Source organism: Pelecanus crispus, chromosome 11 (genome assembly GCF_030463565.1).
Source record: "Pelecanus crispus isolate bPelCri1 chromosome 11, bPelCri1.pri, whole genome shotgun sequence".
Lineage (NCBI taxonomy): Eukaryota > Metazoa > Chordata > Aves > Pelecaniformes > Pelecanidae > Pelecanus > Pelecanus crispus.
Window position 1 is genome coordinate 4,831,834 of NC_134653.1, and position 21,076 is coordinate 4,852,909.

The following is a 21,076-nucleotide window of genomic DNA, read 5'->3' on the forward strand; positions in this document are numbered from 1 at the left end:
CGTGCCTCTGGGGCCAGCTCATCCAGGAGGGTTCGTGAGTGATGTACATGCAGCGTCGGGGAGTGATGGAGCCATCTCCTTCACCAGCCCGGCGGCCCCCCGATGTACAAGGGACCCTCTGGGCTCCCCCACTTTTAAGCACCCTCCAGCTGCTGGCGAGGAGCCCCCTCCAAATGGCTGAAACCCAAGCGGCCCTGCCCCAGAGCCCTGCTGCCCTGCATCCACCCTGCCACGGCCCACGCCCCCCCCCGCCGGTCCTGCCCCCCACGCTCGCCTCTGCCTCCGCTACAGCTGCTGCCAACCCATCCCTGTGTCCCGTAACTCCTTCTACCCGTCCAAAGTTTAGTCTCTGGCAGGGAGGTTTCTCCTGCTAAGATGGCAGATTTTAATCTCAAATTGTCTCTTTTTTTACCTGCTGGCTCCAGCAGCGTGATGTGCAGGAAAACCTCCCTCCCTGGGGAAACGTGATTACAGCGTGTGCTGTCAGGAGAGCCCAATGCCACCATCATAGCACCCAAAGGTGCGGATATTCACACTGGCCGCAGCCAGGATCCCGCTGGGACCCGACATCGGGAGCGGGGGACAACGCACAGAGGTGTCTCCAGCTATGGGACTCCTGCAGGGTTTGGGACTTTGCATATTTTGGGGAGGAAGCAGCCCTGGGCTTCATGACCCATTCCTCCTCTAAAGGAAAACTCTGCAAGACCCTCCAGTTTTGGTGACATTACAAAAATGTCACTGCATTCAGGGTCCCCTGGAATCTTGGAAACTCTCCTTAACACCATTACAATTACACAGATCTTTGCGAGAAGGTGGGGAGAGCACCAGGGATGGAGGAGGAAAGAAAAGCAAGGGCGCGAGGGGAGCTGGCACGTGGGGAGGGGACGCGTCCCGGCGGGGTACGGGTGGTGTGAGCACAGACATCTCTGCATCCCACCATCGAGCAGCTCCCAGCTGCCTGCGATTCTCCGGCCGCGGGGTTTGGAGGCAGCGCTGGGGCTGGAGCCATTCCCCAGCACGATGTGCGAGGCTTTGGTTGCCATAACAACTGCATTCAGGCTTCAAAAATAGTAACTTATTTTTCATTCAATTTGCCTTTTGCCCTCTGAGACAGATCTATTTCAGGACTGATGGTTCACTTCAGGTGTCCCTTGCCAGCACCCCCGGCTGCGGGCTGGGGGCTTCGGGGATGGGCGTTATTTTGTTAAACGCGGTTTATCGACGTTTTCTCTCCCTCACCTATTCAGGCCCAGAGAAAGGTAAAGCAGGGCACAGGCACCATGAAATAGCCTTTGCCAAAGCCTCGTCATCTAGAAGGCTGAGGAAGGAACTTGAAAAAAATCTTCCCGGCTAAGTGGCAGAGCGTGGGAGAGGTTTTCGGAGATGATCTCACTCTGCATCCTAGCTTGGACCTGCCGCTCTCAGCCAGGGCTTGGCTGTCCCACATACGCTGGGAAGGTCCTACCAAAGATGGGGCTTATTTTGTTCCCCCCGCACCTACTGGATCCCGCTGTCACCAGCCTGGATGCCCGCGGCATTTTCCATCCATGATGACAAATGCAAAGGGAGGCTGGCCGCGCTGCCAGCTCCCGGCATCGGGGAACCGGGGTGCTCCTTGTGTGTGTTGAGGACAGCCCACAATGCAGCGTGCACCTGGAGCGTCACCCCTTTTGCATCCCCTGGGGAGATGAGCTGCTTTTGGAGGGGCTTGCAGAGGGTGCCAGTATTAATTCATGCCTTCAATTAAGGGATGCCTTAATTTTTGTCCGTTTTGGCTTTTGGAAGATGTGTGTGTGTGTGTGTGTGATTTCCCATGGAAATGGCCATATGAGCATAACCCTTCATGTCGAGACGTCCTCGGCTGTTCTACCTTCCTCCCATCAACGTTATTACGGCATCAGCAAGGAGAGGTTGCACTGGGGAGACCAGGGCTCTCCTCCTCCAGTCGCTGCTGGCCTTATGTCACCTTTCTCCTCCCTTAACTGCTGGCCTGAAGGTGCCTGCAGTCTCTGGCACAGGGTGGGCAGGGATGATGGCCATCTGCCTGCAGACAAGCCCCCGTCGCCCATCGCAGCCCCTCTCTGAGCTGCCCAACCTCCGATGCACGTTGGAATCTCACCTCCTGCGAGAGCCTCCCTGGGTGCTGTAGAGGATGGAGGGGGGAAGGCTTAGGGTGGAGATGGGGTGCGGATCCTGGCGTCTCCAGTCCTTGCCTTGCTGCTTCCTCCCCCTTCTCCCGAGCAGGGCGGGATGGTGGGATGCTGGTGGGAGTGGAGTCGTGTCCCCACCCACGGGCACCCCGCAGCGATGGGGCTGGGGCAGAGCCGCCCACCCCTGCCGGGGCCCCTGGAAAATAATGGAAAAAAATAATTAAAATCAAATAAATAAAAGCAAAGCCAAACAAAGCAGCTCCCTGGGGACGCCGGGGCGGGCTGGCCCTGCCCTGGGGCAGGCAGGGACATCGCGGTGCCCCTCCCGCAGGACCCGGCCGTGGGCAGCGGGGCTGGGGGAGCGGGCTGGCTGCCCGCACCCGCCGCTCCCTCCCCCCCGATGCTTTAATCACATTTTCAATTCAAATCTGCTGCTATTTGATCCTCCGGGGGTGGCGGCGGGGGGGAATATTTTTAGCTGTGCTTAAAGCTGCCGGGGCGGCTAAGGGAGATCGTGCAGGTTGCTGTGGCCGGGCGGAGTTGGACGGGATCCCCCCCCCCCCCCCCTTTTTTCTTCCTCCTCCTCCTCCTCCTCCTCTTTGCACATCTGAGGGCGGCAGCGGGGCTGGCTCCCCCCTCCCGGAGGTCGCCTTTGTTTTCCCGTTGTCGCTCTCCCGAGCAGCCCGGGGGGGGCCGGGGCTGGGCTGGACCGGGCTGGGCTGGACCGGCCCGGCCGCCCCTTCTCCTCCTCGCCCCGCCGGAGCCCGCGGAGTTGGTGCGGTTCCCCCGGGCGGCACTTTCTCCCCCGCCCCGGAGCTGAGCCGCCGCCGCCCCCCGGGACCCCCATGGCACCGCCGCGATGTTCGCGTCCCGGGTCCTGGATTTCCAGAAGACGCGCTACGCCAGGTAAAGCCGTCGGTCCCCGACCCCCGGGTGCTTGCGGAGCCCCCGGACAGCCCCAGCCCCTGTCCGGGCTCGGCTGCGGCGGGGATGGAGCCCGAAGGGACCTTCAAAAGCTGCTGACTGTCCCAAAGCCCCGGGGCAGGTGCGGGTTGGTCTTTTGGGAGAAGGCTACCTGCTTTTCTGCATCCCTAAGGGATTCTGAGCATCCTTGGGAGCCCTCGCTGCCTTTCGCTGGGTCTGGCTTCACCGTTGTCCTCCCACAGCTGGGGGACCGACCCCACCGCTGGCTGCAAACCCTCCGCGGAGGCACCAATGTCACCCAGGGTCCCCCTGCGCCCAGGTGAGGTTCCCCCAGCCTGGACCCGGGGGCTCTGCAGGGCTCACATGGGATGCAACAGTGGCACATCCTTTCCCCCCCTCCATGAAATACCCAGGGAGGTTTTCCAGCAGCTGCAGGGACCTGTTTTAGCAGCTCAGGTGTGTTAGGAAACCTCATGGCATTACCTGCATAGGGGGGAAACGCAAGGACCGCTGGGCATGGGTCAGAGGGCACTTGGCCACGCACACTGCTGTGGGGTCGGATGTGGTCTTTAGCTGGGAGCTGGTGGGTGACATGGGGACAGCGGCTGCCCGCAGCCCTGCGGGCATGCTGGGTGGCCGAGGATGAGTTGGATTGCAGAGTGCTGGGCGATGCACGGCCAGATGGGGCTCAGGGGGGTGGTGGGGGTGCTCAGTTTTGCACTGAGGACAGGCTTTGTCCCCAGCTCTCTATGGCTGTGGTGGGGATGTTTTCATGGCTGCAGAGGGTCCCACAGGCTGGCGCAGTTCCTGGGGGCATTCAGCTCTGCCGCTGCCACTGTCGGACTCCCAGTGGTCCTGTTAGTCAGATACCAGAGAAAAACTTGTCTAGAAAGGAGTGGTGATGGTGTTTCTTGCCTGCTCCAGGTAGAAGCATCCCTAAAGGATGTTTGCCCGGGCTGAATAAGGGCAGGAGACCTCCCTCCTGCCCCGCCAAGCCGCCAGCTCCTCTCCTTCCAGCTGTCCCACTGGAAAAATCCATACTTGCACTTCCAAAAACTGCCTGAAACATGTGGGCACCTGCTCAAAGACCATTTTGATGCTGTAGCTGCCTCCTGATAACCTTTACCCAAGGGAGATGCAAGAGGTACCCAGCAGATCTGCATGATGCACCTGGTCCAAAACTCCTTGTGGAAACAGAATTCAAAACTGTTTTTCCCAGCTGGCACACAGAGGACAGGGCCAGGGGGAGATGGAGCTGAGCAAAGCTCTGTCCCCTCAGAGGAGGAAGAAAACTGTACCTTTGCCCCACGGCAGTGGTGCAGAGGCCCTTTGGGGGCCAGGCAGCAGAGCAGAGGCTGCCCCCCACCTCAGTGCCCCCCCAGAAGAACCCATCTGCCAGCCTGTTGCTTGATTTATCCAAAATTAGCATGCTCAAAATTTGTCGTGGCCCTTTCTGAAGACAAGTTGTTAAATGGGGATGAGGTGTTACAGAGCGCCTTGCAAGGATAGAGCCCACGTGCGGGGCAGGGGCTGCAGGGCACGGGAAGGGTCACGTCTGCATGGCATCCTCCAACTCCTGCTGGGTGCCAGGGCTGGATGGGGAGCAGCAGGAGATGGGTGCTCCCTTGTCTTTCACTCCAAGACAGACCAAGGCAATCACCAGCATGAGATGCTAACCCAGAGCTTCCTACATCACCACAGAGATCCTCTTAGCCTAGTGCTTAAAAATAACAGTTGGCTAATCCCTGTCCCCCCCCACTCCACGCACACCAGCTCTCCTCGCCGCAGAAATGCTATGCTGTGGCATATCCTAAAAGCTGCTCCTTCTTTTGTGCTGGGGATGCTCTGTCAGCTTCCTTGAGCTGCAAGTAATAGGGACCAGGCTCTGCAGTGGGGACTGGCGTGAGCAGGAGCCATGGGGTTCACAGTGGCACATGCCCTTCAAGGCATCAGGAGCATCTTGTGATGTCTTTTCAGTGGATGAGAAACTCTTGCTTGTGGCCTTGCTTGGGAAAAACAAACAAAAAAAAAACCAAACCCACAACCCAGAAAGTTTTCCTTGTGGTGGAAAAGCCTGGAACAGCTTCATTTTTAATGTTGTTTTATCTAATTTTGAGTGAGGACCAAGAAAAGAGGAACTTGGCCATCAATACACCCACCAAAAGGAATAAATAAAAACCAGCATGGTGATGAAAGACCTGTTGTGTGAAAGCTGCAGCAAAGGCACTGGGCTTTGAACAAAGAGATGAAAGGCAGCAATCAATGCAGGAGCATTTCGTGAACTGCCGGGAGAAACCTGGGGGCTGGAGGGGCACTGGAGTGTCCCTGAATCCCTCCTGGCTGCGCTTTGGAGACAGAGCATCGCAGCTGGGGTGGAGGGGAAGAAAGCAAGCGGAGGGGGCTGTCGCCATGGTGGGAATAGGGATGCATGGCAATGCTGTTTGAGCAGGTTGTGGTTATAAATGAGGCTGTCGGTGGTTTCTGCTCTGCTGCGGGGTCTGGGAGGCTATTCCATCATCTGCCACCATGGGGAAAGGGACTTAAAGCGTGCCATTGCTGCAAGGCTTTCCCAGTCGCTCACAGCCTGCGCTGTAACAAGCGATATCCACCTCCTGACAGGCCAAATTCAGCCACGATGCCGGCAGCAGCATGCAGTAACAGGGTGGAAGCAGATGGAATTCCTCCTGCTTTATCCAACCACTAGGTAGGCATTGCCCCATTCTCCCTCCACCTTTTCCTCTCCTCCTCCTTTCCTCCCAGCTTGCTGAAACAGCGCTGGTTTCCCAGCAGAGCAACAGATCGGTGCAAGTTGCATCTTCATTGAGTCTCATCGGCCAGGTTACACCGAGCCAGTAACCGATCCCTCCCTTTGTGGCTTTGACACCGCTTTGGCCCACTTTTTACTCAGACGTGGTCCAGTGCCTCCTGCTCACGTAGCTGCTGTGGGGCTGTGGCTCAGCCCCAATTTCCCTGCAGCAACACAAAATGCTTCCCGGACTTTGGCCATCCAGAGCCGTAATTGAAAGGAAACACAATTAAGCAGGGAGCTGCTGTATCTGGCTGGCTTCAGCAGGTCCGGAGCAGCTGGAGGAGAGGGGTTTGCTGGGAGCTGCAGGCTGCGCAGGGCACTGAATCATCCTAATTAACTGATAGCTGTTCACAATTTGATTTGTTCATGTAAAAAGCTCTAAATCTTACTGCATTTGCTTGTCTTGCCCTGTGCAGAGTAACAAAGAGGACCAGCCAGGAAAATCCACATTAATTTCTCAGCCCAGAAGCAGCAGGAGATTGGGGAGAGCAGGGGCTTCTGTAGGTGCACGGTCCAGGCTTGTCCTTACCTGCCTGGTGTCTGCAATGTAGACACTGCCACCTCCTCACTGGCATGAGGGGATGAAGATCTGAACTCTACATTTGCTCAAAAGCAAATCCTCCGAGTTTGGGAAAAGGCAGCTGGGAAGACCTTCCTTATGTCTCCCTACACCTGTAATTACTGAGCAAGAAGACATTCACCAACCCTTTCTCCAGCATCTCCAGGCAAAAGAGGGAGAGGAGAACCAGCAGGAATAGGAGTGAGAGAAAACATTGGGGTGCTTGGACCCCAAACACAAAAAAAGCAATGCCAGGCTGACAGCCTGAGCAGAGCTACCACATCAGGAAGATCTGGTCCTTGTTTGCTTTGCAGTGAAAGCACGAGCAGCCCTCGCCTGCTCCCACACACGCCGAGACGCTTTCCAAGAGCTCCGCTTCCCCCACAGATCGCGTGGGATGAAGCAGTGAGAAGGGAAATGCTTTCAGTGTTGATATCGCAGCTTGGAGCTCCTCAAGAGGCAGGGGCTCCTCACCAAGCAAACACCAGCCCCATCCCACCATTCCCAGCAAGACCTGCCAGGCTGCCCCTGGCTGAGCAGATCCTCTTGCTGCAAAAGGCACTGCTCCAAGAGATGGAGAGGCTCCCAAAATACCTAGGGGAAACCAGGATCATCTGATGTCACTGACCAATTCCATATTGGTTGCTCCATGGGGCCAGGTTGACTCAGATACCCTCTTAAGATAGCACTGGTAGGAGTCAGCTCATGTAGGTTTAGATGCTCAGGATGCAGTTTTCATTGGAGCCAGATATTTGAAAAGCAACAAGTACTTGGAGCATCATTTGCTATGGGGTATTCCCTCAAACTGCCCCTTTCCCTCCTTTGGAAGGGTCAGAGGACCTGGCAGGATGGGCTCAAGTGGGGATCACCATACGGGAGACGTGCAACAGTGGGCGAGCCAACCACTGAGCCTTGGGAGAAGGACAGTCTCTTGCCTGCCTGGGAAATGGATGCACAATGGTCTTTTCCTTCCTTCAGCTGGTGTTGGATGTCAGCCTGATGTGATTCTTTGGCACAGCTCACTATGGCCAGCTTCATGAGGTAGCAGCCAACGCGATGCATGGGAAATTCAAGCCACTGCCCAGCGCAGCAGGTCAGTGAATGCGAGAAATGGGGCTCTGCCAGGACTGCTCCCAGGCTCGCCTTCCCCATCTCCTCCTCCTTTCCCACCCTCCCAGCTCCACAGCAAGACAAAGCAGTGCCAACCAACTACAACTTCTATGGAAAGGAAGGGAAAAGATCACAACTGTTATTTCAGTTCATTGCTCTTGGGGGGGGGGGTGCTTGGCTGCAGCTGCAAAATGTTGAGTACCCAGAGAGATGCTGCAAGGGGATGGATGCTCAGAGTAGGGGCTGAGCAAGGCAGAGGAGACATGACCAAGCACACAGAGCTCAGGTCTCCCTTTGGAGTTCTCCAGGTTGAACTGAACCTCAGCATTTTCACACAGTGAAAATCCAGAGTCCGATGGGCTCAGCGCGATACACTGCAACTTCTTGTGACAAGGCGATATCACGAGCGTCTTATTCTGATGTTTGCTTCAGATGCCAATTAGTTGAGCTGAGCAGTGCTGATCTTCAGGAGAGTTTGGATCCAAGTCTGTGCTCCTGTTCAAGTTTATAGTCCAGGCTTGCTGCTGCTGAGGAAAGGATTTTATGCAGAGAGAGATCAGCAGGTCAGGGGCAAGGAATTGCCTCCTCTGCTGTGCTCAGCAGCACTGGCTGGTACCATAGCATTAGACACAGCCCTGCCCTCCGCTGCAAATAATATTCATGGAAATCCTAGTATCTGCTTGCCTGGCTGGTGAAATGCGCAATTCTCCTGTGCCTTCGTTGTCCAGAGGCATTTGCTGAATAATTTACAGATACCATTTGTATGTGAGTAACATCCAGGAATCCCAAATGCGAGCCTGGTCCTATCTCTCAGGGGATGCTATGGGGAGACCTTATGGACCTGAGAAACTGTGATGTGCCCGTGCAATTTCACAGTCACAGTGGCAGCCAGGGTTAGAGGCTGGGAAGGCTCCAGCCCCCAAACTGTCCAAATCCCCTGCCAGCAGGCAGAAGGGCGGTGCTCATGCTCACTCCTGCCCACCTTGAGCTATTGCAGAGTTTAAGCAGGCAGAGCCAGCTTGGGATTTGTCCCACTAACTTCTGTGCTCAGGGCAATGCAGGCAAGGCAGCAAGGGACATGCACAATGACTTTCTAAACAAACAAATAGTGAATAACAGAGAATTTTCAGCTCTGGAAACAGTCCTCCTAACATTCATGAAACACCTGGGACATCAGAGTCATTTTGTGACTAGTCAGCTGTTGTTGGAGGTCTCATGAGTATCAAATGAAACAAGAAGTCCCAGCTCAGAAAGTAATTTAGGAAACATTCACCAATCCCATCTGTTGTGAATAAACAAACAGCTCTGCTGTAGTTGCAGGGTCATGAATTGCCTTGGAAGAGTTAGAGATACCATCTACATAAAGAGCAGAGAGCCTGCTGGAGAGAAAAAAAACATCCCTGCACAGAGGATGGGAATATGGACAGTTATGACCCTGCTGGGAATTACCCGCTGAGTTTCCACCCACCAACCAAGCCCTGATAGATATATATGGGCTCGCATGGGTGCAGAAATGGTCTACGCCTGTGTCCAGCCTGGCTTGGAGCCTCCCATGCTTGTCTCTGCTAGAGTGAGGAGCAAGGACAAGGAACTGGGTATACCCTTGGGGCAGTCCCTGGTGTGTTCAGGGAAATAGCAGCGTATTCCCTCATGTACCCACTGCTGTGGCAGCAGGACGTGCCAGGAGGGTGTATTCCCTGTCCCTTCACGGGGGACATCTGTGCCTGCGGTTCAGAGCCAGGGACAGCACAGACATGGCTGAGCACACGGTCCCTGTCTGGGAGCATCTCTAAGTCAGCAAGCAGACTTATTCAGCATTTCTCATAGCACGCAGGCTACATAGTGCCAGGGGATGGTCTACAGCCAGCCCAGGGTGTTACCACATGTCAGAGTGCTGGGAATGAGCAAAACTGGGATGAGGGTAATCAGAGGTGATGAATGATGATTCAATCTGCAGCTCATTTTGACTTGCTTTGTGGAAGCAAGGCTTGCACCAGGGGCATCTGGGCAGAAATCTGGTGATCCACTAATTTACCCATAAGAAAGGTTGAGAAATGCTGGTTTAAATGAAAAGCTTTTCATTTTCTGCTCCCTACCCAAGCTGCCAGTTCTTTGCATGATGCCAGGAAGCAGTACAAAAGAAAATGCTGTGCTGTCTTGCTCTGTCAGCCCTCCTGCCCCTTCTCATGTGGGATGGGCTGGAGTCAAAGGAGTAGGCCATGGAGCAGGCTTGTCCTGGCTGCCCCTTCTCCCCTGGCCCAGGGAGCCAACCCACAAGCTTACAGCATGCACAGCTCAGCTTTCCAAACCAGGAGTGCCATATGTTTGCGTAGGAGCATGCAAGCACCAAGGAGCAGGCATGGAAATAGAGGTTTCAGCTCTTAATGGGGTGCCACGCAGCCATGCACATGCCCGTGTGGGTGGCTCTGCAGATGGCAATGCTGGGCAGCATCAGCCTGAGCCTTTGCATTTCTGCTTCCCAGTGGCAAATGCTCCTGTGTCAATGGGTAGAAAGGAAAAGCAGGATTTCTCAAGGGCTCCTGGGCTGGATAAAGCAGCTTTGTGGTACTGCAGAGTTTGGGAGCTCTGCACCAGAAGCTACAATCAGAGAGAGAGAGGAGGGCTGCTGAGCCTTTCCCATGTCACCAAGTTGCAGAATTGATGTCCTGCACTTGAGGGGGGCCCTGAGCACATCCCTGTGGTCCTGCTCTGTCTCCCACATCCTGGGATCATGCCCCATAAGTGAGCAGTGCTTAGGGCCCTGCACCACACCATCACACACAGCTCCCCAGGACTGAGCTAATTATGAGCCACAGAGGAGCTCAGGGGGATGAAGCCTCTTAGCTTCATCTAAGCTAAGGACTGCAGCTGGAGCATTACTAGATTACAGGTCAGAAGCAGAGCACACACCAAGCCACAGCTTACAGGGATGCCATTGCAGCAGCTCCTCACACATGAGCACAAACCTGAGGACCAAGCCCTGGGTGTGCAGCCTCTGGGCTCATTAGGGCAAATCCAGACCACGCACTGAAGAGGGGTCTGGGGCCAGTCTACCCCATGGGCACACATCTGCTCCACCACTGTCACTTCAGGCATCACAACAGTTGCTCTACCAAGGGACAACTCAAAGGGCCCCAGCAGGACTCACCACCACTGCTGGTCAGCATCCTGCAAAGGCTTTCTCCATCCTTCCTCTCCAGCAAAATGCCACCATCAGGATACAATCCTTCAACAGCTCCTCTGTTACTTAAAAACCAGTAGTGACATCCACTCACAAGGAGAAGGAGAAATTCCCTCAATTTGCAATCAAATCTCCAGGAGCTGCCCAGCAGGGAACACAGCCTGGAAGTACCCCAGCTCCCTGGCCAGGAGGGTGAATACACAGCAAACCAGCATCCCACCTCCAAAGGCATTAAACCATCTCCTGAGTAAGCCCAGCCCTTTTATAAGCCATTCTCAGGTGAAACCTGTAGAGATTAGCTGGTCTGGGGAGATTCACATCACCTGGGAGCAACCTTGCACATACCGGCTGCTCTTTCATCCCCCCAGCCCACAGTGCAACACACGGCTCTGGCATTTAGTGCATTATGGGTTGTGGTGGCTCTTCAAGTGTCATGGCCATGGCCACAGCCTTAGCAATGTGCTGTGGGAGCCCAGCTCCTCAATGCATAGACACACAGCCACGTGTCATGTATATAGCCTGATTTATAGCAGGGTTGGGGGTGTCAGGTGTTGGACCAGCTTCTTGCAAGAGTGGGGATGAGCTGCTCAATGGGAGCTCACACCTCCCTGTCGTGGTTTAACCCCAGCTGGCAACTAAGCACCGCACAGCTGCTTGCCACCTCTCCCCCCAAGGTGGGATGGGGGAGAGAATCAGGGGGAAAAAAAAAAGTAAAACTCGTGGGTTGAGATAAAGGCAGTTTAACAGGACAGCAGAGGAAGAATCATAGAACGGAATCATTTAGGTTGGAAAAGACCTTTAAGATCATCCAGTCCAACCATTAACCCAAAACTACCAAGTCCAACACTAAACCAATTAAGGGGAGAGTAGCAACCCCACGCATCCTGGCTTGGTGGCTGGATCATTTATAATGAAAGTAAAAACTAGGAAACATTAAGATTGGAAAGGACCTCTAAGATCATCATTCCAGTCATCAACCCAATACCACCATGCCCGCTAAACCATGTCCCCAAGTGCCATGTCTACCCGTTTTTTGAACACTTCCAGGGATGGTGACTCCACCACCTCTCTGGGCAGCCTGTTCCAATGCTTGACTACTCTTTCCATGAAGAAATTTTTCCTAATATCCAATCTAAACCTCCCCTGACGCAGCTTGAGGCCCTTTCCTCTTGCCCTATTGCTAGCTACTTGGGAGAAGAGAAAATAATAATAATAGTAACAACGATGGAAGAATATACAAAATAAGTGATGCACAATGCAATTGCCCACCACCCGCTGACCGATGCCCAGCCCGTCCCCGAGCAGCAATCGCTGCTCCCCCCTGCCAACTCTGCCCAGTTTCTACACTGAGCGTGACGCCGTATGGTATGGAATAGCCCTGGGGTCACTTTGGGTCTGCCGGCCTGGCTGTGCCCCCTCCCAGCTTCTTGTGCCCCTGGCAGAGCATGGGAAGCTGAAAAGTCCTTGACTGGTGTAAACGCTACTTAGCAACAACTGAAACATCAGTGTGTTATCAGCATTTTTCTCATCCTAAATCTAAAACACAGCACTATGCCTGCTACTAGGAAGAAAATTAACTCTATCCTGGCTGAAACCAGCACACTCCCCATCCATATCTTAGTAGTGTTTTTACACCCTCCTCACATTATCCTTCCAGCAGCTCGCCTAAAAGATGTCAAAATTATTACCCTCACTTGGAGAGGGGGAAAGTTGGGCGAGAGGGAGATGAAGAGACGTGGCAGAGGCTGGCCAGAGAGTCAGTGTCGAAGGCAGGACTAAACGCCATCTCTCCCAAATCACAGCCTGGCCTGGGTCTCCATTAGGACTGTTCCCGCCTCGTGTGTGTAGGGGACAGCTTTCCTGCAAAGTGTCCCATGGCTCTGCTCGTGTGAGCGTGTGGTGCCCATGGAGTGGCTGATGTACGTTGTCTTGGTGTCCCCAGAAGAGCTCAGATGCTCAAATACTCACACATGAACCATCCTAAGGAACAGTTTAATTTAATCCTCTTTTTACATTCTTTTCCCCTACCTTGACAAAGCAAGAGCCAGGCAGATCTCATGATTTTTGAGGTCAGAACTTTGTTCTTGGATAAAAGTTTTTAAAAAACTCAAAAAAACCCTACCCCAAAGCCACAAAAAAAAAAAAAAAAGCAGAGTGGGAGAAAGAGAAGGAGAAAGGAACAAGCCTGGGAAGCCGGCTCTGCACTTTGCCCCGGCTGCCTGGGACAAGGGGCTCTTTGTTTTCCTGGCCGGAGCCTGCTGCAGTGGCCCTTTTCAGTCTCCCTCCCTGGGAAAGGGGCCAGGGGGAAGCAGGCACAAGCAGGGCGGGCAAAAACCCTGGGGCTGCAGTGAATAACCCCTGCTCGGACCCCCACCAGGCCCCCCACCTTCATAGAGCTAGTCTGTATAGTGTCTGCCAGAAAGGGCACCGGGAGAAAAAGGTACCCGGGAGCCCCTTGGGTCTCTGCTTCCCATGCACCATCCCTGAAAAATGAACATTCCTGCCGTGCAGGAGGTTTTAAACTTTTCTGTAACTCTTGGACTTTGCAATCCTAAGGCACCTGCTAAAATGCTTTGAAGCACCCAGCCGGTGCGTAATCACCTGCCCGCGGCTTCCTGGGCTGGCCGTGTCGAGCGAGCCACATCACTGTGGCTTTGCTGGGTCCCCAGGTGGGTGGCAGCGTAGGCTGGAGGCCACTGGGGATGAGCTGCTGTCATCTCCTCCCACCCCAGGGACACTGCCAGTGTGTCCCCAAGTGTACGGGTGCAATGACATGGAGCTGGTGATGATTGCGGATTCAGCCAGCCGGGCAGGTGACTTGCTGCAAGGATCAGATCTAAGTTTGGGGTGGTGTTTCCCTTCTCCTTATTTTCTTGCATTGAAAAACCCTGGAGCTCTGCCTGGCTGCCAGCAATTCCCCTTCTCCGGACCCCGGTCGCACAAGAGCCAGGGCTGGGAAACACACAGCAGCCACCCCTGGGGCTCTCAGCTTTTACCAGCTCTAACGAGAGTTGGGGTGCCCTCCCTGAGTGTGTCTGTCTGTCTGTCTGGCCTGGAGCTCAGATTTGCGGCTGGTTTTGCACACCGGTACGGCAACTTTCTGCAGGCTGGGAGTGATGCAGGGCTCCCTGCGCCCATGCCAGCGTGCACAGGGATGACATGAGCTGGATGGATGCTTGGGATCCCGGGGTGGTCTGGGATGGTAGATGAAGTCCCAGGAGAGAAGAGAAGGTGAGGAAATGGCCTCTGCACCCCTGGGAGCAAGGTACTGCAGGGTAGCTGGGGGCTCATCCTGGTCTGCCAGGAGATGTGCAAACACCGGCTGCTCCCATGCTTGTTTGCAGAGCTCTTCTCCTGAGCACAGAGGGCAATGAAAATGTGCCCAACTAGCCCCAAAATGCAATGGTGGCTTCTCCAGGGGGGCCTGGCTGTACCCAGGCTGGCCCAGCACTTTGCAGCCTGGTCACACATCCACGATGCTCCGTTTCCCATCCTTCACAGGGGATGCTTCTTAGAAAGTGGGACAAGAAAAAGAGAATGATCTCTTCCTAGGTGAAAAAAAGGTCCTCCTCAAGGCTATTTCTCCCTCTAGGAACAGCAGGCATTTGCAGTGTGCCACATCAGCACGGCTTTGGGCTTCAGGGAGACACATGCTGTTTGACCTTATCCCATGAGGGTGGCAGGGGTGGCCCTTCCCTGCCTCTCCATCCCCGTACCAGAGCTAGGGAGGATATTTGCACCCCAGGGATCCCTTCCCAAAGGGTCCCGGCACCTGTCAGCCCCGGGGGAGGGCTGTGGGAACCAGCCCTATTGCTGCTCCCCATTACTGCTCTGAACAGCAACCGCCAGAACGGAGGGGAGATGGCATGGGGCTTTGTTAAAACAAACAAATTCAAGGAAAAGGCCTTGTACATGTTTCCTCAGCAACCACGACGTCATGTGGGATGTCTGGGCTTCCCCCTCCTCTTCTTATTATTAAAAGGGAAAAGAAAGGGAAGCAGAAAGTGAAGGGGAGCTGGGGTCAGTCTCCTGGCAACGCTGGGGACAGTAATGTCCTCCTGCCAGGGGGACATGGCTCCAGCTCAGGGAGCCTGGCCAGCCCTCGCAGCCGGAGCGGCGGGATGGAGAGGGCGTCCCTTGTGTCCCCTGGGGTGGAGGTGACAGCATGCTGGGCATGGCCACGTCCTCAGGGACGCCCGGCTGCTTCCCGGCCGTGGCAGCCTTGCTAAGCCCTGTACCCAGCATGGGTCCTTGATTTGCAGAGTGGTAGGAGCTTAATCCCCTCTATTTCTCCCTCTTAATTCAAGACATTTTTTTGGTGATGACGCTTCTTCCTGCAGTGCTGGGGTCTGGCTGCAGGCAGGCAGGGGCTGGGGACACGGTCCCCCCATGGGCTGTCCCTGCTGCCTGCCGGGGAGCGCCTCTCACGCCCGAGCCTTCTGTGGCCACACTCCCCCTGCACTCAAACCCTTGCTCTCTGAGCTATTTAATCCATCCTGGCTCACTTTTAATAGATAGCAGTGAGCGACCGAGGCAGTGGGTCTGAGCAGGCAGGAGATGGCAGAGGAGTCCACATGGGCACAGGTGGCTCACGGATGGGGAGAGGGGACTTCGGCTGCCCTTCCCGATGCCCCGGAGCGAGGGCTTACCCTGTGCCCAGCGCCAAGGTCCTGCCAGCCCCTGAGCCCCCTCACCGGGCGCAGCTCAGCTGTGAAACATGCTGAAGATGGTGCTGGAGCTGAGAGCAAATGGGGTCAGAAAGCAATTAGCCCAGGTCCTGCAGGGCAGCCCTGCCGGCGCCCACTCAGCTTGGCCATCCTGACGTGCGCCGCAGCAGAAAAGGTCTTTAAACCCCTGGTTACCAGGAGCACCCGGGGAAGGATCACTCTCTCTTTGCCTGTTTCTTACTCCCTTTCTCTAAGCCTCCACTGCTGAACCCTGCCAGAAGAGGGTGCTGAGCAAGGCAGTGCTTTGCTCCGACCTGTTATCACAGATGCACATTTAATTTGCCTCTTAATACAGTGTTATGTACCTAGCAATGGACTAACCAAACCCGACGCTATTTTTTATCGCTGTGTGTTGATCTGACGGGGGAATTCGATACATTTCTCCAAACGCCAAGAGCAAGCTGACACCTCAGACTAAGAGAAACAGAAATAAAGATACAGGTTTTGAAGGGAGCATGGCAGGGTTTCCCCCTGCAGCAATCTGTGCTGGGACACGTGGCCCCCACGGGTAGGAGTTAGATGCATGTGGTACCCAGAAACCGAAGGCATCACGGGGATACCCTCGCTGGAGCGGGGCACGCTGCTGTGACATGAGGGTGTCACTGTCAGATGGGTCATGGACCTGCAGCCACGTGCCCTCTTCTCTTCTGCCAGGGCTGTGCAGGTCCATTTTCCCTGGGGCAGATGGGCTGTAACCAGATCGTGTTGTTACATGGCGTCTCAGTTTTTCCACCTGTGAAATGAAGACGGTGAGAGGTGCCAGTGTCACAGGGGCTGGCAGCTGGACTCACCACTGACTGCCACCTGTGCCCCATCCCAGGACAGGTCGGGAGATGCTCCAGACCTTATCGACCCATCCTTGAAGAAGCTTCCCCCGCATCCTTCCCACTGCTGCCCTGTCTGCCCTCTCCTGCCCGCGGCAGCAGGCAGAGCTGGCTCCTGCCCGCTGCTCTCCAAGTGATGGCAGCTGCTGGGAAATGCTTCAGCCTGAGCTGTAGCTGAGCGAGACCTGGGGTCCTGGCATTTGAGCCCAGCCAGATGGACAAGCCATGCCCAGTGCCGGGGTCACTTCTGCAGGGCAGCTGGAGCAAAGCTGAGCTGAGGTGGGGCTCCAGGCAGGGGTGCTGGTGGGTATCCCTGTGCAGATGCCTCCAAAAAGGCTTTCCTCCAAACCCTGTCCTCTGAGTGTGTTTCTCTCCCTCCTTCTTGCTGCAGGTTCATGAATCACCGTGTCCCGTCCAACCGCAGGTACCAGCCGACGGAGTACGAGCACGCAGCAAACTGTGCCACCCACGCGGTGAGTCCCTGTCCCCATCCCAGGGCAAGGGAGGATGGTGCTCAGCTCACTGGGGATCCCCTGAGGAACCTCAAGGGACACCTAAAAATGTCTGCGTTCAGCCCTGGAGCAGCTCCTGAGGGTCTTGGGGCTGTGATGAGGCAGAGGTGCCCCAGGTGCTCCGGGGGAGTGGGGATGCTCTCCCTCCTTCTGCCCTGGGAAGCTGGTGTGCATCTCCCTCACTCTCACCCACCATGGCCCTGTGTCCTCGGGGAAGCCAGCCGTGGGCTTAGTGGAGCAGGAATATTTTGTGGAGCGGGAATATTTTGCTCCTGAAAATGGAGTGTTTTGCACAGCAGGAGCAGTGACAGGCACCCCATGGGCCTGCCTACGTGGCAGTGGGAATGAGTGCTCCCCACATTAGGGTTTCCCTTGGGAGCTGGCAGCTCCCACTCTGAGCCCTGGGAGATGGCTCAGAGGTAGCCATCCTCCTTGTGCCTTCCTCCTCCTCCCTACCTTCACCTGGAGAAGCTGTTTTGGAGCTGCACCACTAAGGGAGAGACCCTGCCTGGCCAGTGCGAGTGGCCAGCCTGCCCCTTATGGGTGGTAGCTTTGACCAGAAGCAAAAGAAACACCTAAAAGGAAAAGCAGAGACTGTACTGTAGATGCTCAATGGACACACAGAGAGCCAACAACAGGTTTGCTTCTCCCTTCCAGTTCTGGATCCTGCCCAGCATCCTCGGCAGCTCCATCCTCTACATCCTCTCTGATGACCAGTGGGAAACCATCTCAGCCTGGATCTATGGCTTTGGCTTGTCCAGCCTCTTCATCGTCTCCACCATCTTCCACACCATCTCCTGGAAGAAGAGGCATCTCAGGTACCAGCTCTGATTGCTTGAAGCTCGGGAAGTGGGAAAGGGTCCGGAGGCCCCTGGTGCCGCAGACTCTGACCTGTCTGTCTGTCCATCCTGCAGGACTGTGGAGCACTGCTTGCATATGTTTGACAGGATGGTGATCTACTTCTTCATCGCGGCATCATATGCTCCCTGGTGAGTTGCTGGTGGGTGGGGGCCATTGCTTGGCCCCACTGGAGGGAGAAAATCAGCCCAGCTCCAACAAATAGGGTTTCCCTCTCCAGCTTTAGCTCTGCTCGAGGCTGTACCCTACCCCTTTCCACAAAACCTTCCTATCCTACAGATTTCAACCCCTTTAAGTTGAAGTTACAAGTTGGGAGGACCCTTTGGTGGGACAGCCATGGGGGTGAGGGCAGTATTTCCCCTGGTACCTCGCTGCCTGCAGCCTGGGTCGGGGTGCTGCCCTGGATCTCCCTCACCACAGACCTGGCTCTTGCAGGCTGAACTTGCGGGAGTTGGGTCCCTGGGCCTCCCACATGCGGTGGATCATCTGGATCATGGCGTCTATCGGGACCGTCTACGTTTTCTTCTTCCATGAGCGGTGAGTGCTTTTATCTCGCCCTGTGTTGGTGGCTATCACAGAGCCCAGCTCAGCTCTGCCAGCCCTTCTTAATGTCCTGATTGTAGTCAGGCTGCAGGGGAGAGCAAGAAGGATGGAGATAGACAGAAAGACAGATAGTTACAAGGTCCCTGGGCAGCCTCCTGGCCAACTGGCAGTGGAGGGCTTCCTTGGACCACATCCTTCCCCATCTGCACCTTGTTTTTAGGAGCTTTGGTGGCAGGGACATGGGAGCAGGGACGTGGGAGCAGGGATGTGCTGCCGTGAGTTGCTTCTTCCACGTGGTGGCACCAAATAGAAAGCAAAAGGCTCCAGATGACTCCCCGAAGCCCCAGGCGCCTGGCCCTGAGCTGGCAGCTCCCAAGCCAAGGTGGGGGTCCATCACCCCCGGTGCAGGGTGCCAACTTGCCGTGGTGGCACGCATGAGGATGTGGGACCTGCTGTGGTGGCACCACCACCCCTTTTCCTATAGCATGGCAGTGGACATTGCAAGCGTAAAACTCAATGCTTCCTCCGGACCTGCCTCCGAGCAGCTTCTCTGTCGGTCTCAGGTACAAGCTGGTGGAGCTGGTGTGCTACGTTATCATGGGCTTCTTCCCCGCCTTGGTCATTCTCTCCATGGTAAGCCACTGCTAGGAAGCACATGGGCTCAGCGTGAGGGACAAGTCCAGTGGGTTGGCGCGGTCCAGGCTGTGTGATGGATAAAGCCATCCCCAAATACGACATGGCCCAGCTTGGTTTTGCAAATGATTCGGGTGCCCAGCAGATACCACGTGCATCTCCAGCAGACCTCCTGCCCGGGCTCTGTTGTGTTGAAATCCTCCCAGCAAAGCCGGGCTGATGGGTCCCAATGCCTTGCTGGAGGGGAGGGTGTAGCAGAAGGCAGAGGGAAGGTCTTGCTTGCTCCCTGCAGCTGTGGCCACACTTCTGGTCTTGATGGAGCGGCGGGGAAAGGGCAGGCGTGCTGTGGCCGCCACTGAGCTCTGCCTCCCTGCTTGCTCCCAGCCCAACAGGGACGGCCTCCTGGAGCTGGTGGCCGGTGGACTTTTCTACTGCCTGGGCATGGTCTTCTTCAAAAGTGACGGCCGCATACCTTTTGCCCATGCCATCTGGCACCTCTTCGTGGCCATCGGAGCTGGCATCCATTACTACGCCATTTGGAGGTACCTCTACCGGCCTGGTGCGCTGGAGGCTAAAACATCCCGGTAGATGCCTTAAAGACATCACTGGCACCAGCTGGCACATGGGGGCATGGAGGGGAGCGGGGAGGCAGCCTGCACCGTGGGCTCGCCCTGAACCACCCGCTCGCCCCACAGGCAGCAGCCGCCGGTGCCCTTTCTGCAGCAACAGGAGAGCCTGGAGGTTGATTTTAAACAGATTTTTCTTTTTTAACCTCGGGAACTGTTTATTTTTTTAATCAAAGGTTTTGTAATACAGTGACCAACCGACGGGCTGTGGGAGATAGGGGAGTGACCGCTCACCAAGGGCTGGGGGGGGCCTTGCCCACCTGCCTGGTCCTGAGCATCCCACGGGAGCGGGGACCTTGGCCCTGCATGCCCCTGGCTAGTGATGCCCTGGGTTTGGCTACTGAAGCTCTTAGCATGGGCCGCCCAGGGGACTGGAGGAGTTGGGATGGGGGGAGAGACCCTGCTCCTTTCCCCCGGGACATCTGGGCGTGCGGCTGCCCCAGCTGGGGAGGGGGGCATGTCGGCACCCCCACACCACCTGGGCTTGGCTCCTAAACGGTCCAAAGTCATGTCAGCATTAACTGCCCCCTCCCAAGTTATTGACGGGAAGGTCCAGAGTCAACAAAGCCTTACATGGGACTGAAACTTGAATCTCTTCCAGGGCTCCCCAGAGTCTGGAAAACCCTTTCTCTAAGCCAGTATTAAGTGCACACCTCATGTCCCCTTGACGTGCCCTTGGAGCCCGCACGGATATTTTCTCCCTGGGCGCTTTGTTTTCCTCTCTGGTCCCAGTGCCGGCGGCTGCCCCGAATCACGGCCCCACTCCCAGGCTCTGCCACGCACATGCCTTCGGCGGGGAGCAGAGCGGGGATCCAGCTCCTGGCATCTGCTGGGCGGGGGTCAGCCCATCCACATCAGGGGATTTTCTTTCTCCTTGAGGAAGGGAAGCGAACCTCCTTGGATTGGGATCACGGGGCTGCCTGCCTTCTCTGCTCCCGTCTTGATGATGAGCCTCTTGCTCAGTATCAGATTTAAATCCACTTTTGGGAGGAATTCTGACATTCCTGGGAATGCCACAGGGAAGGGATGCATCTGCATGATGCTTGGAGGTGAGCTGTGACGGGGAGGTCCTAGTGATGCTCGGTTTTTCAAACCCCTAACCACGGCTACACAGTGGTCTCCAAGGCAGGATAACGAGACATGGAGGACCCGTCCAGCCATCAGGAGCAGCCCTGATGCTGATGGAGTGGGAAAAACCACACGTGGTCCTGCTCCCCAAACACGCCGGCAGAGCTGCTGGAGCCAGGAGGGTCTGGTGCGTGCCGGGCTCTGGTGCGTGCCGGGCTCTGTGCCGGGAGCTGGCCAGCAGAGCAGTCCTGCTCTCAGCCTTGCCTGCACCTTCCCCAGGAGCCCCCAAAGGCATCGATTTCCCATCATCTCTCTTTGGCCTCTTGATTAATCGCAACTGCAGCAGTCTCAGCGCGACATGGCAAGCGAAAGAGATTTATGGCCACCATCCCGCATCGCCTGTTTCTCCGGCAGCGTGCGGAGGAGCCAAGCTCCTGGCTCTGTCCCAGCTCTCGCAGAGCTTAGGGTTGCCACAGCCTGCAGCGCCCCAGGACCAGCTCTCCAGGGCCATGACATTTTGCAGCAAATTACCAAAGAGAAAACATTCAGATA

The 21,076-nt window shown here is 55.8% G+C and overlaps 1 protein-coding gene across 1 annotated transcript; it reads left to right on the forward strand.

Annotated features, from left to right (window-relative positions):
- The first annotated feature begins 3,009 nt into the window (after positions 1-3,009).
- MMD2 (monocyte to macrophage differentiation associated 2) lies at positions 3,010-19,418 on the forward strand. The gene is made up of 9 exons (XM_075718895.1): positions 3,010-3,056; positions 3,317-3,393; positions 8,057-8,099; positions 16,673-16,757; positions 17,454-17,614; positions 17,711-17,785; positions 18,090-18,191; positions 18,761-18,830; positions 19,215-19,418. Exons 1-9 carry the CDS (start codon positions 3,010-3,012, stop codon positions 19,416-19,418), a joined length of 864 nt encoding a protein of 287 aa, XP_075575010.1.
- The last annotated feature ends 1,658 nt before the right edge of the window (positions 19,419-21,076 follow it).

Excerpts from the sequence above, each read along its gene's own strand:
- MMD2 (XM_075718895.1), top strand. The coding sequence starts at position 3,010 with ATGTTCGCGTCCCGGGTCCTGGATTTCCAGAAGACGCGCTACGCCAG. Across the intron at positions 18,192-18,760 it reads GTTTTCTTCTTCCATGAGCG|GTACAAGCTGGTGGAGCTGG; the intron begins GTGAGTGCTTTT and ends TGTCGGTCTCAG. Across the intron at positions 18,831-19,214 it reads CCTTGGTCATTCTCTCCATG|CCCAACAGGGACGGCCTCCT; the intron begins GTAAGCCACTGC and ends GCTTGCTCCCAG.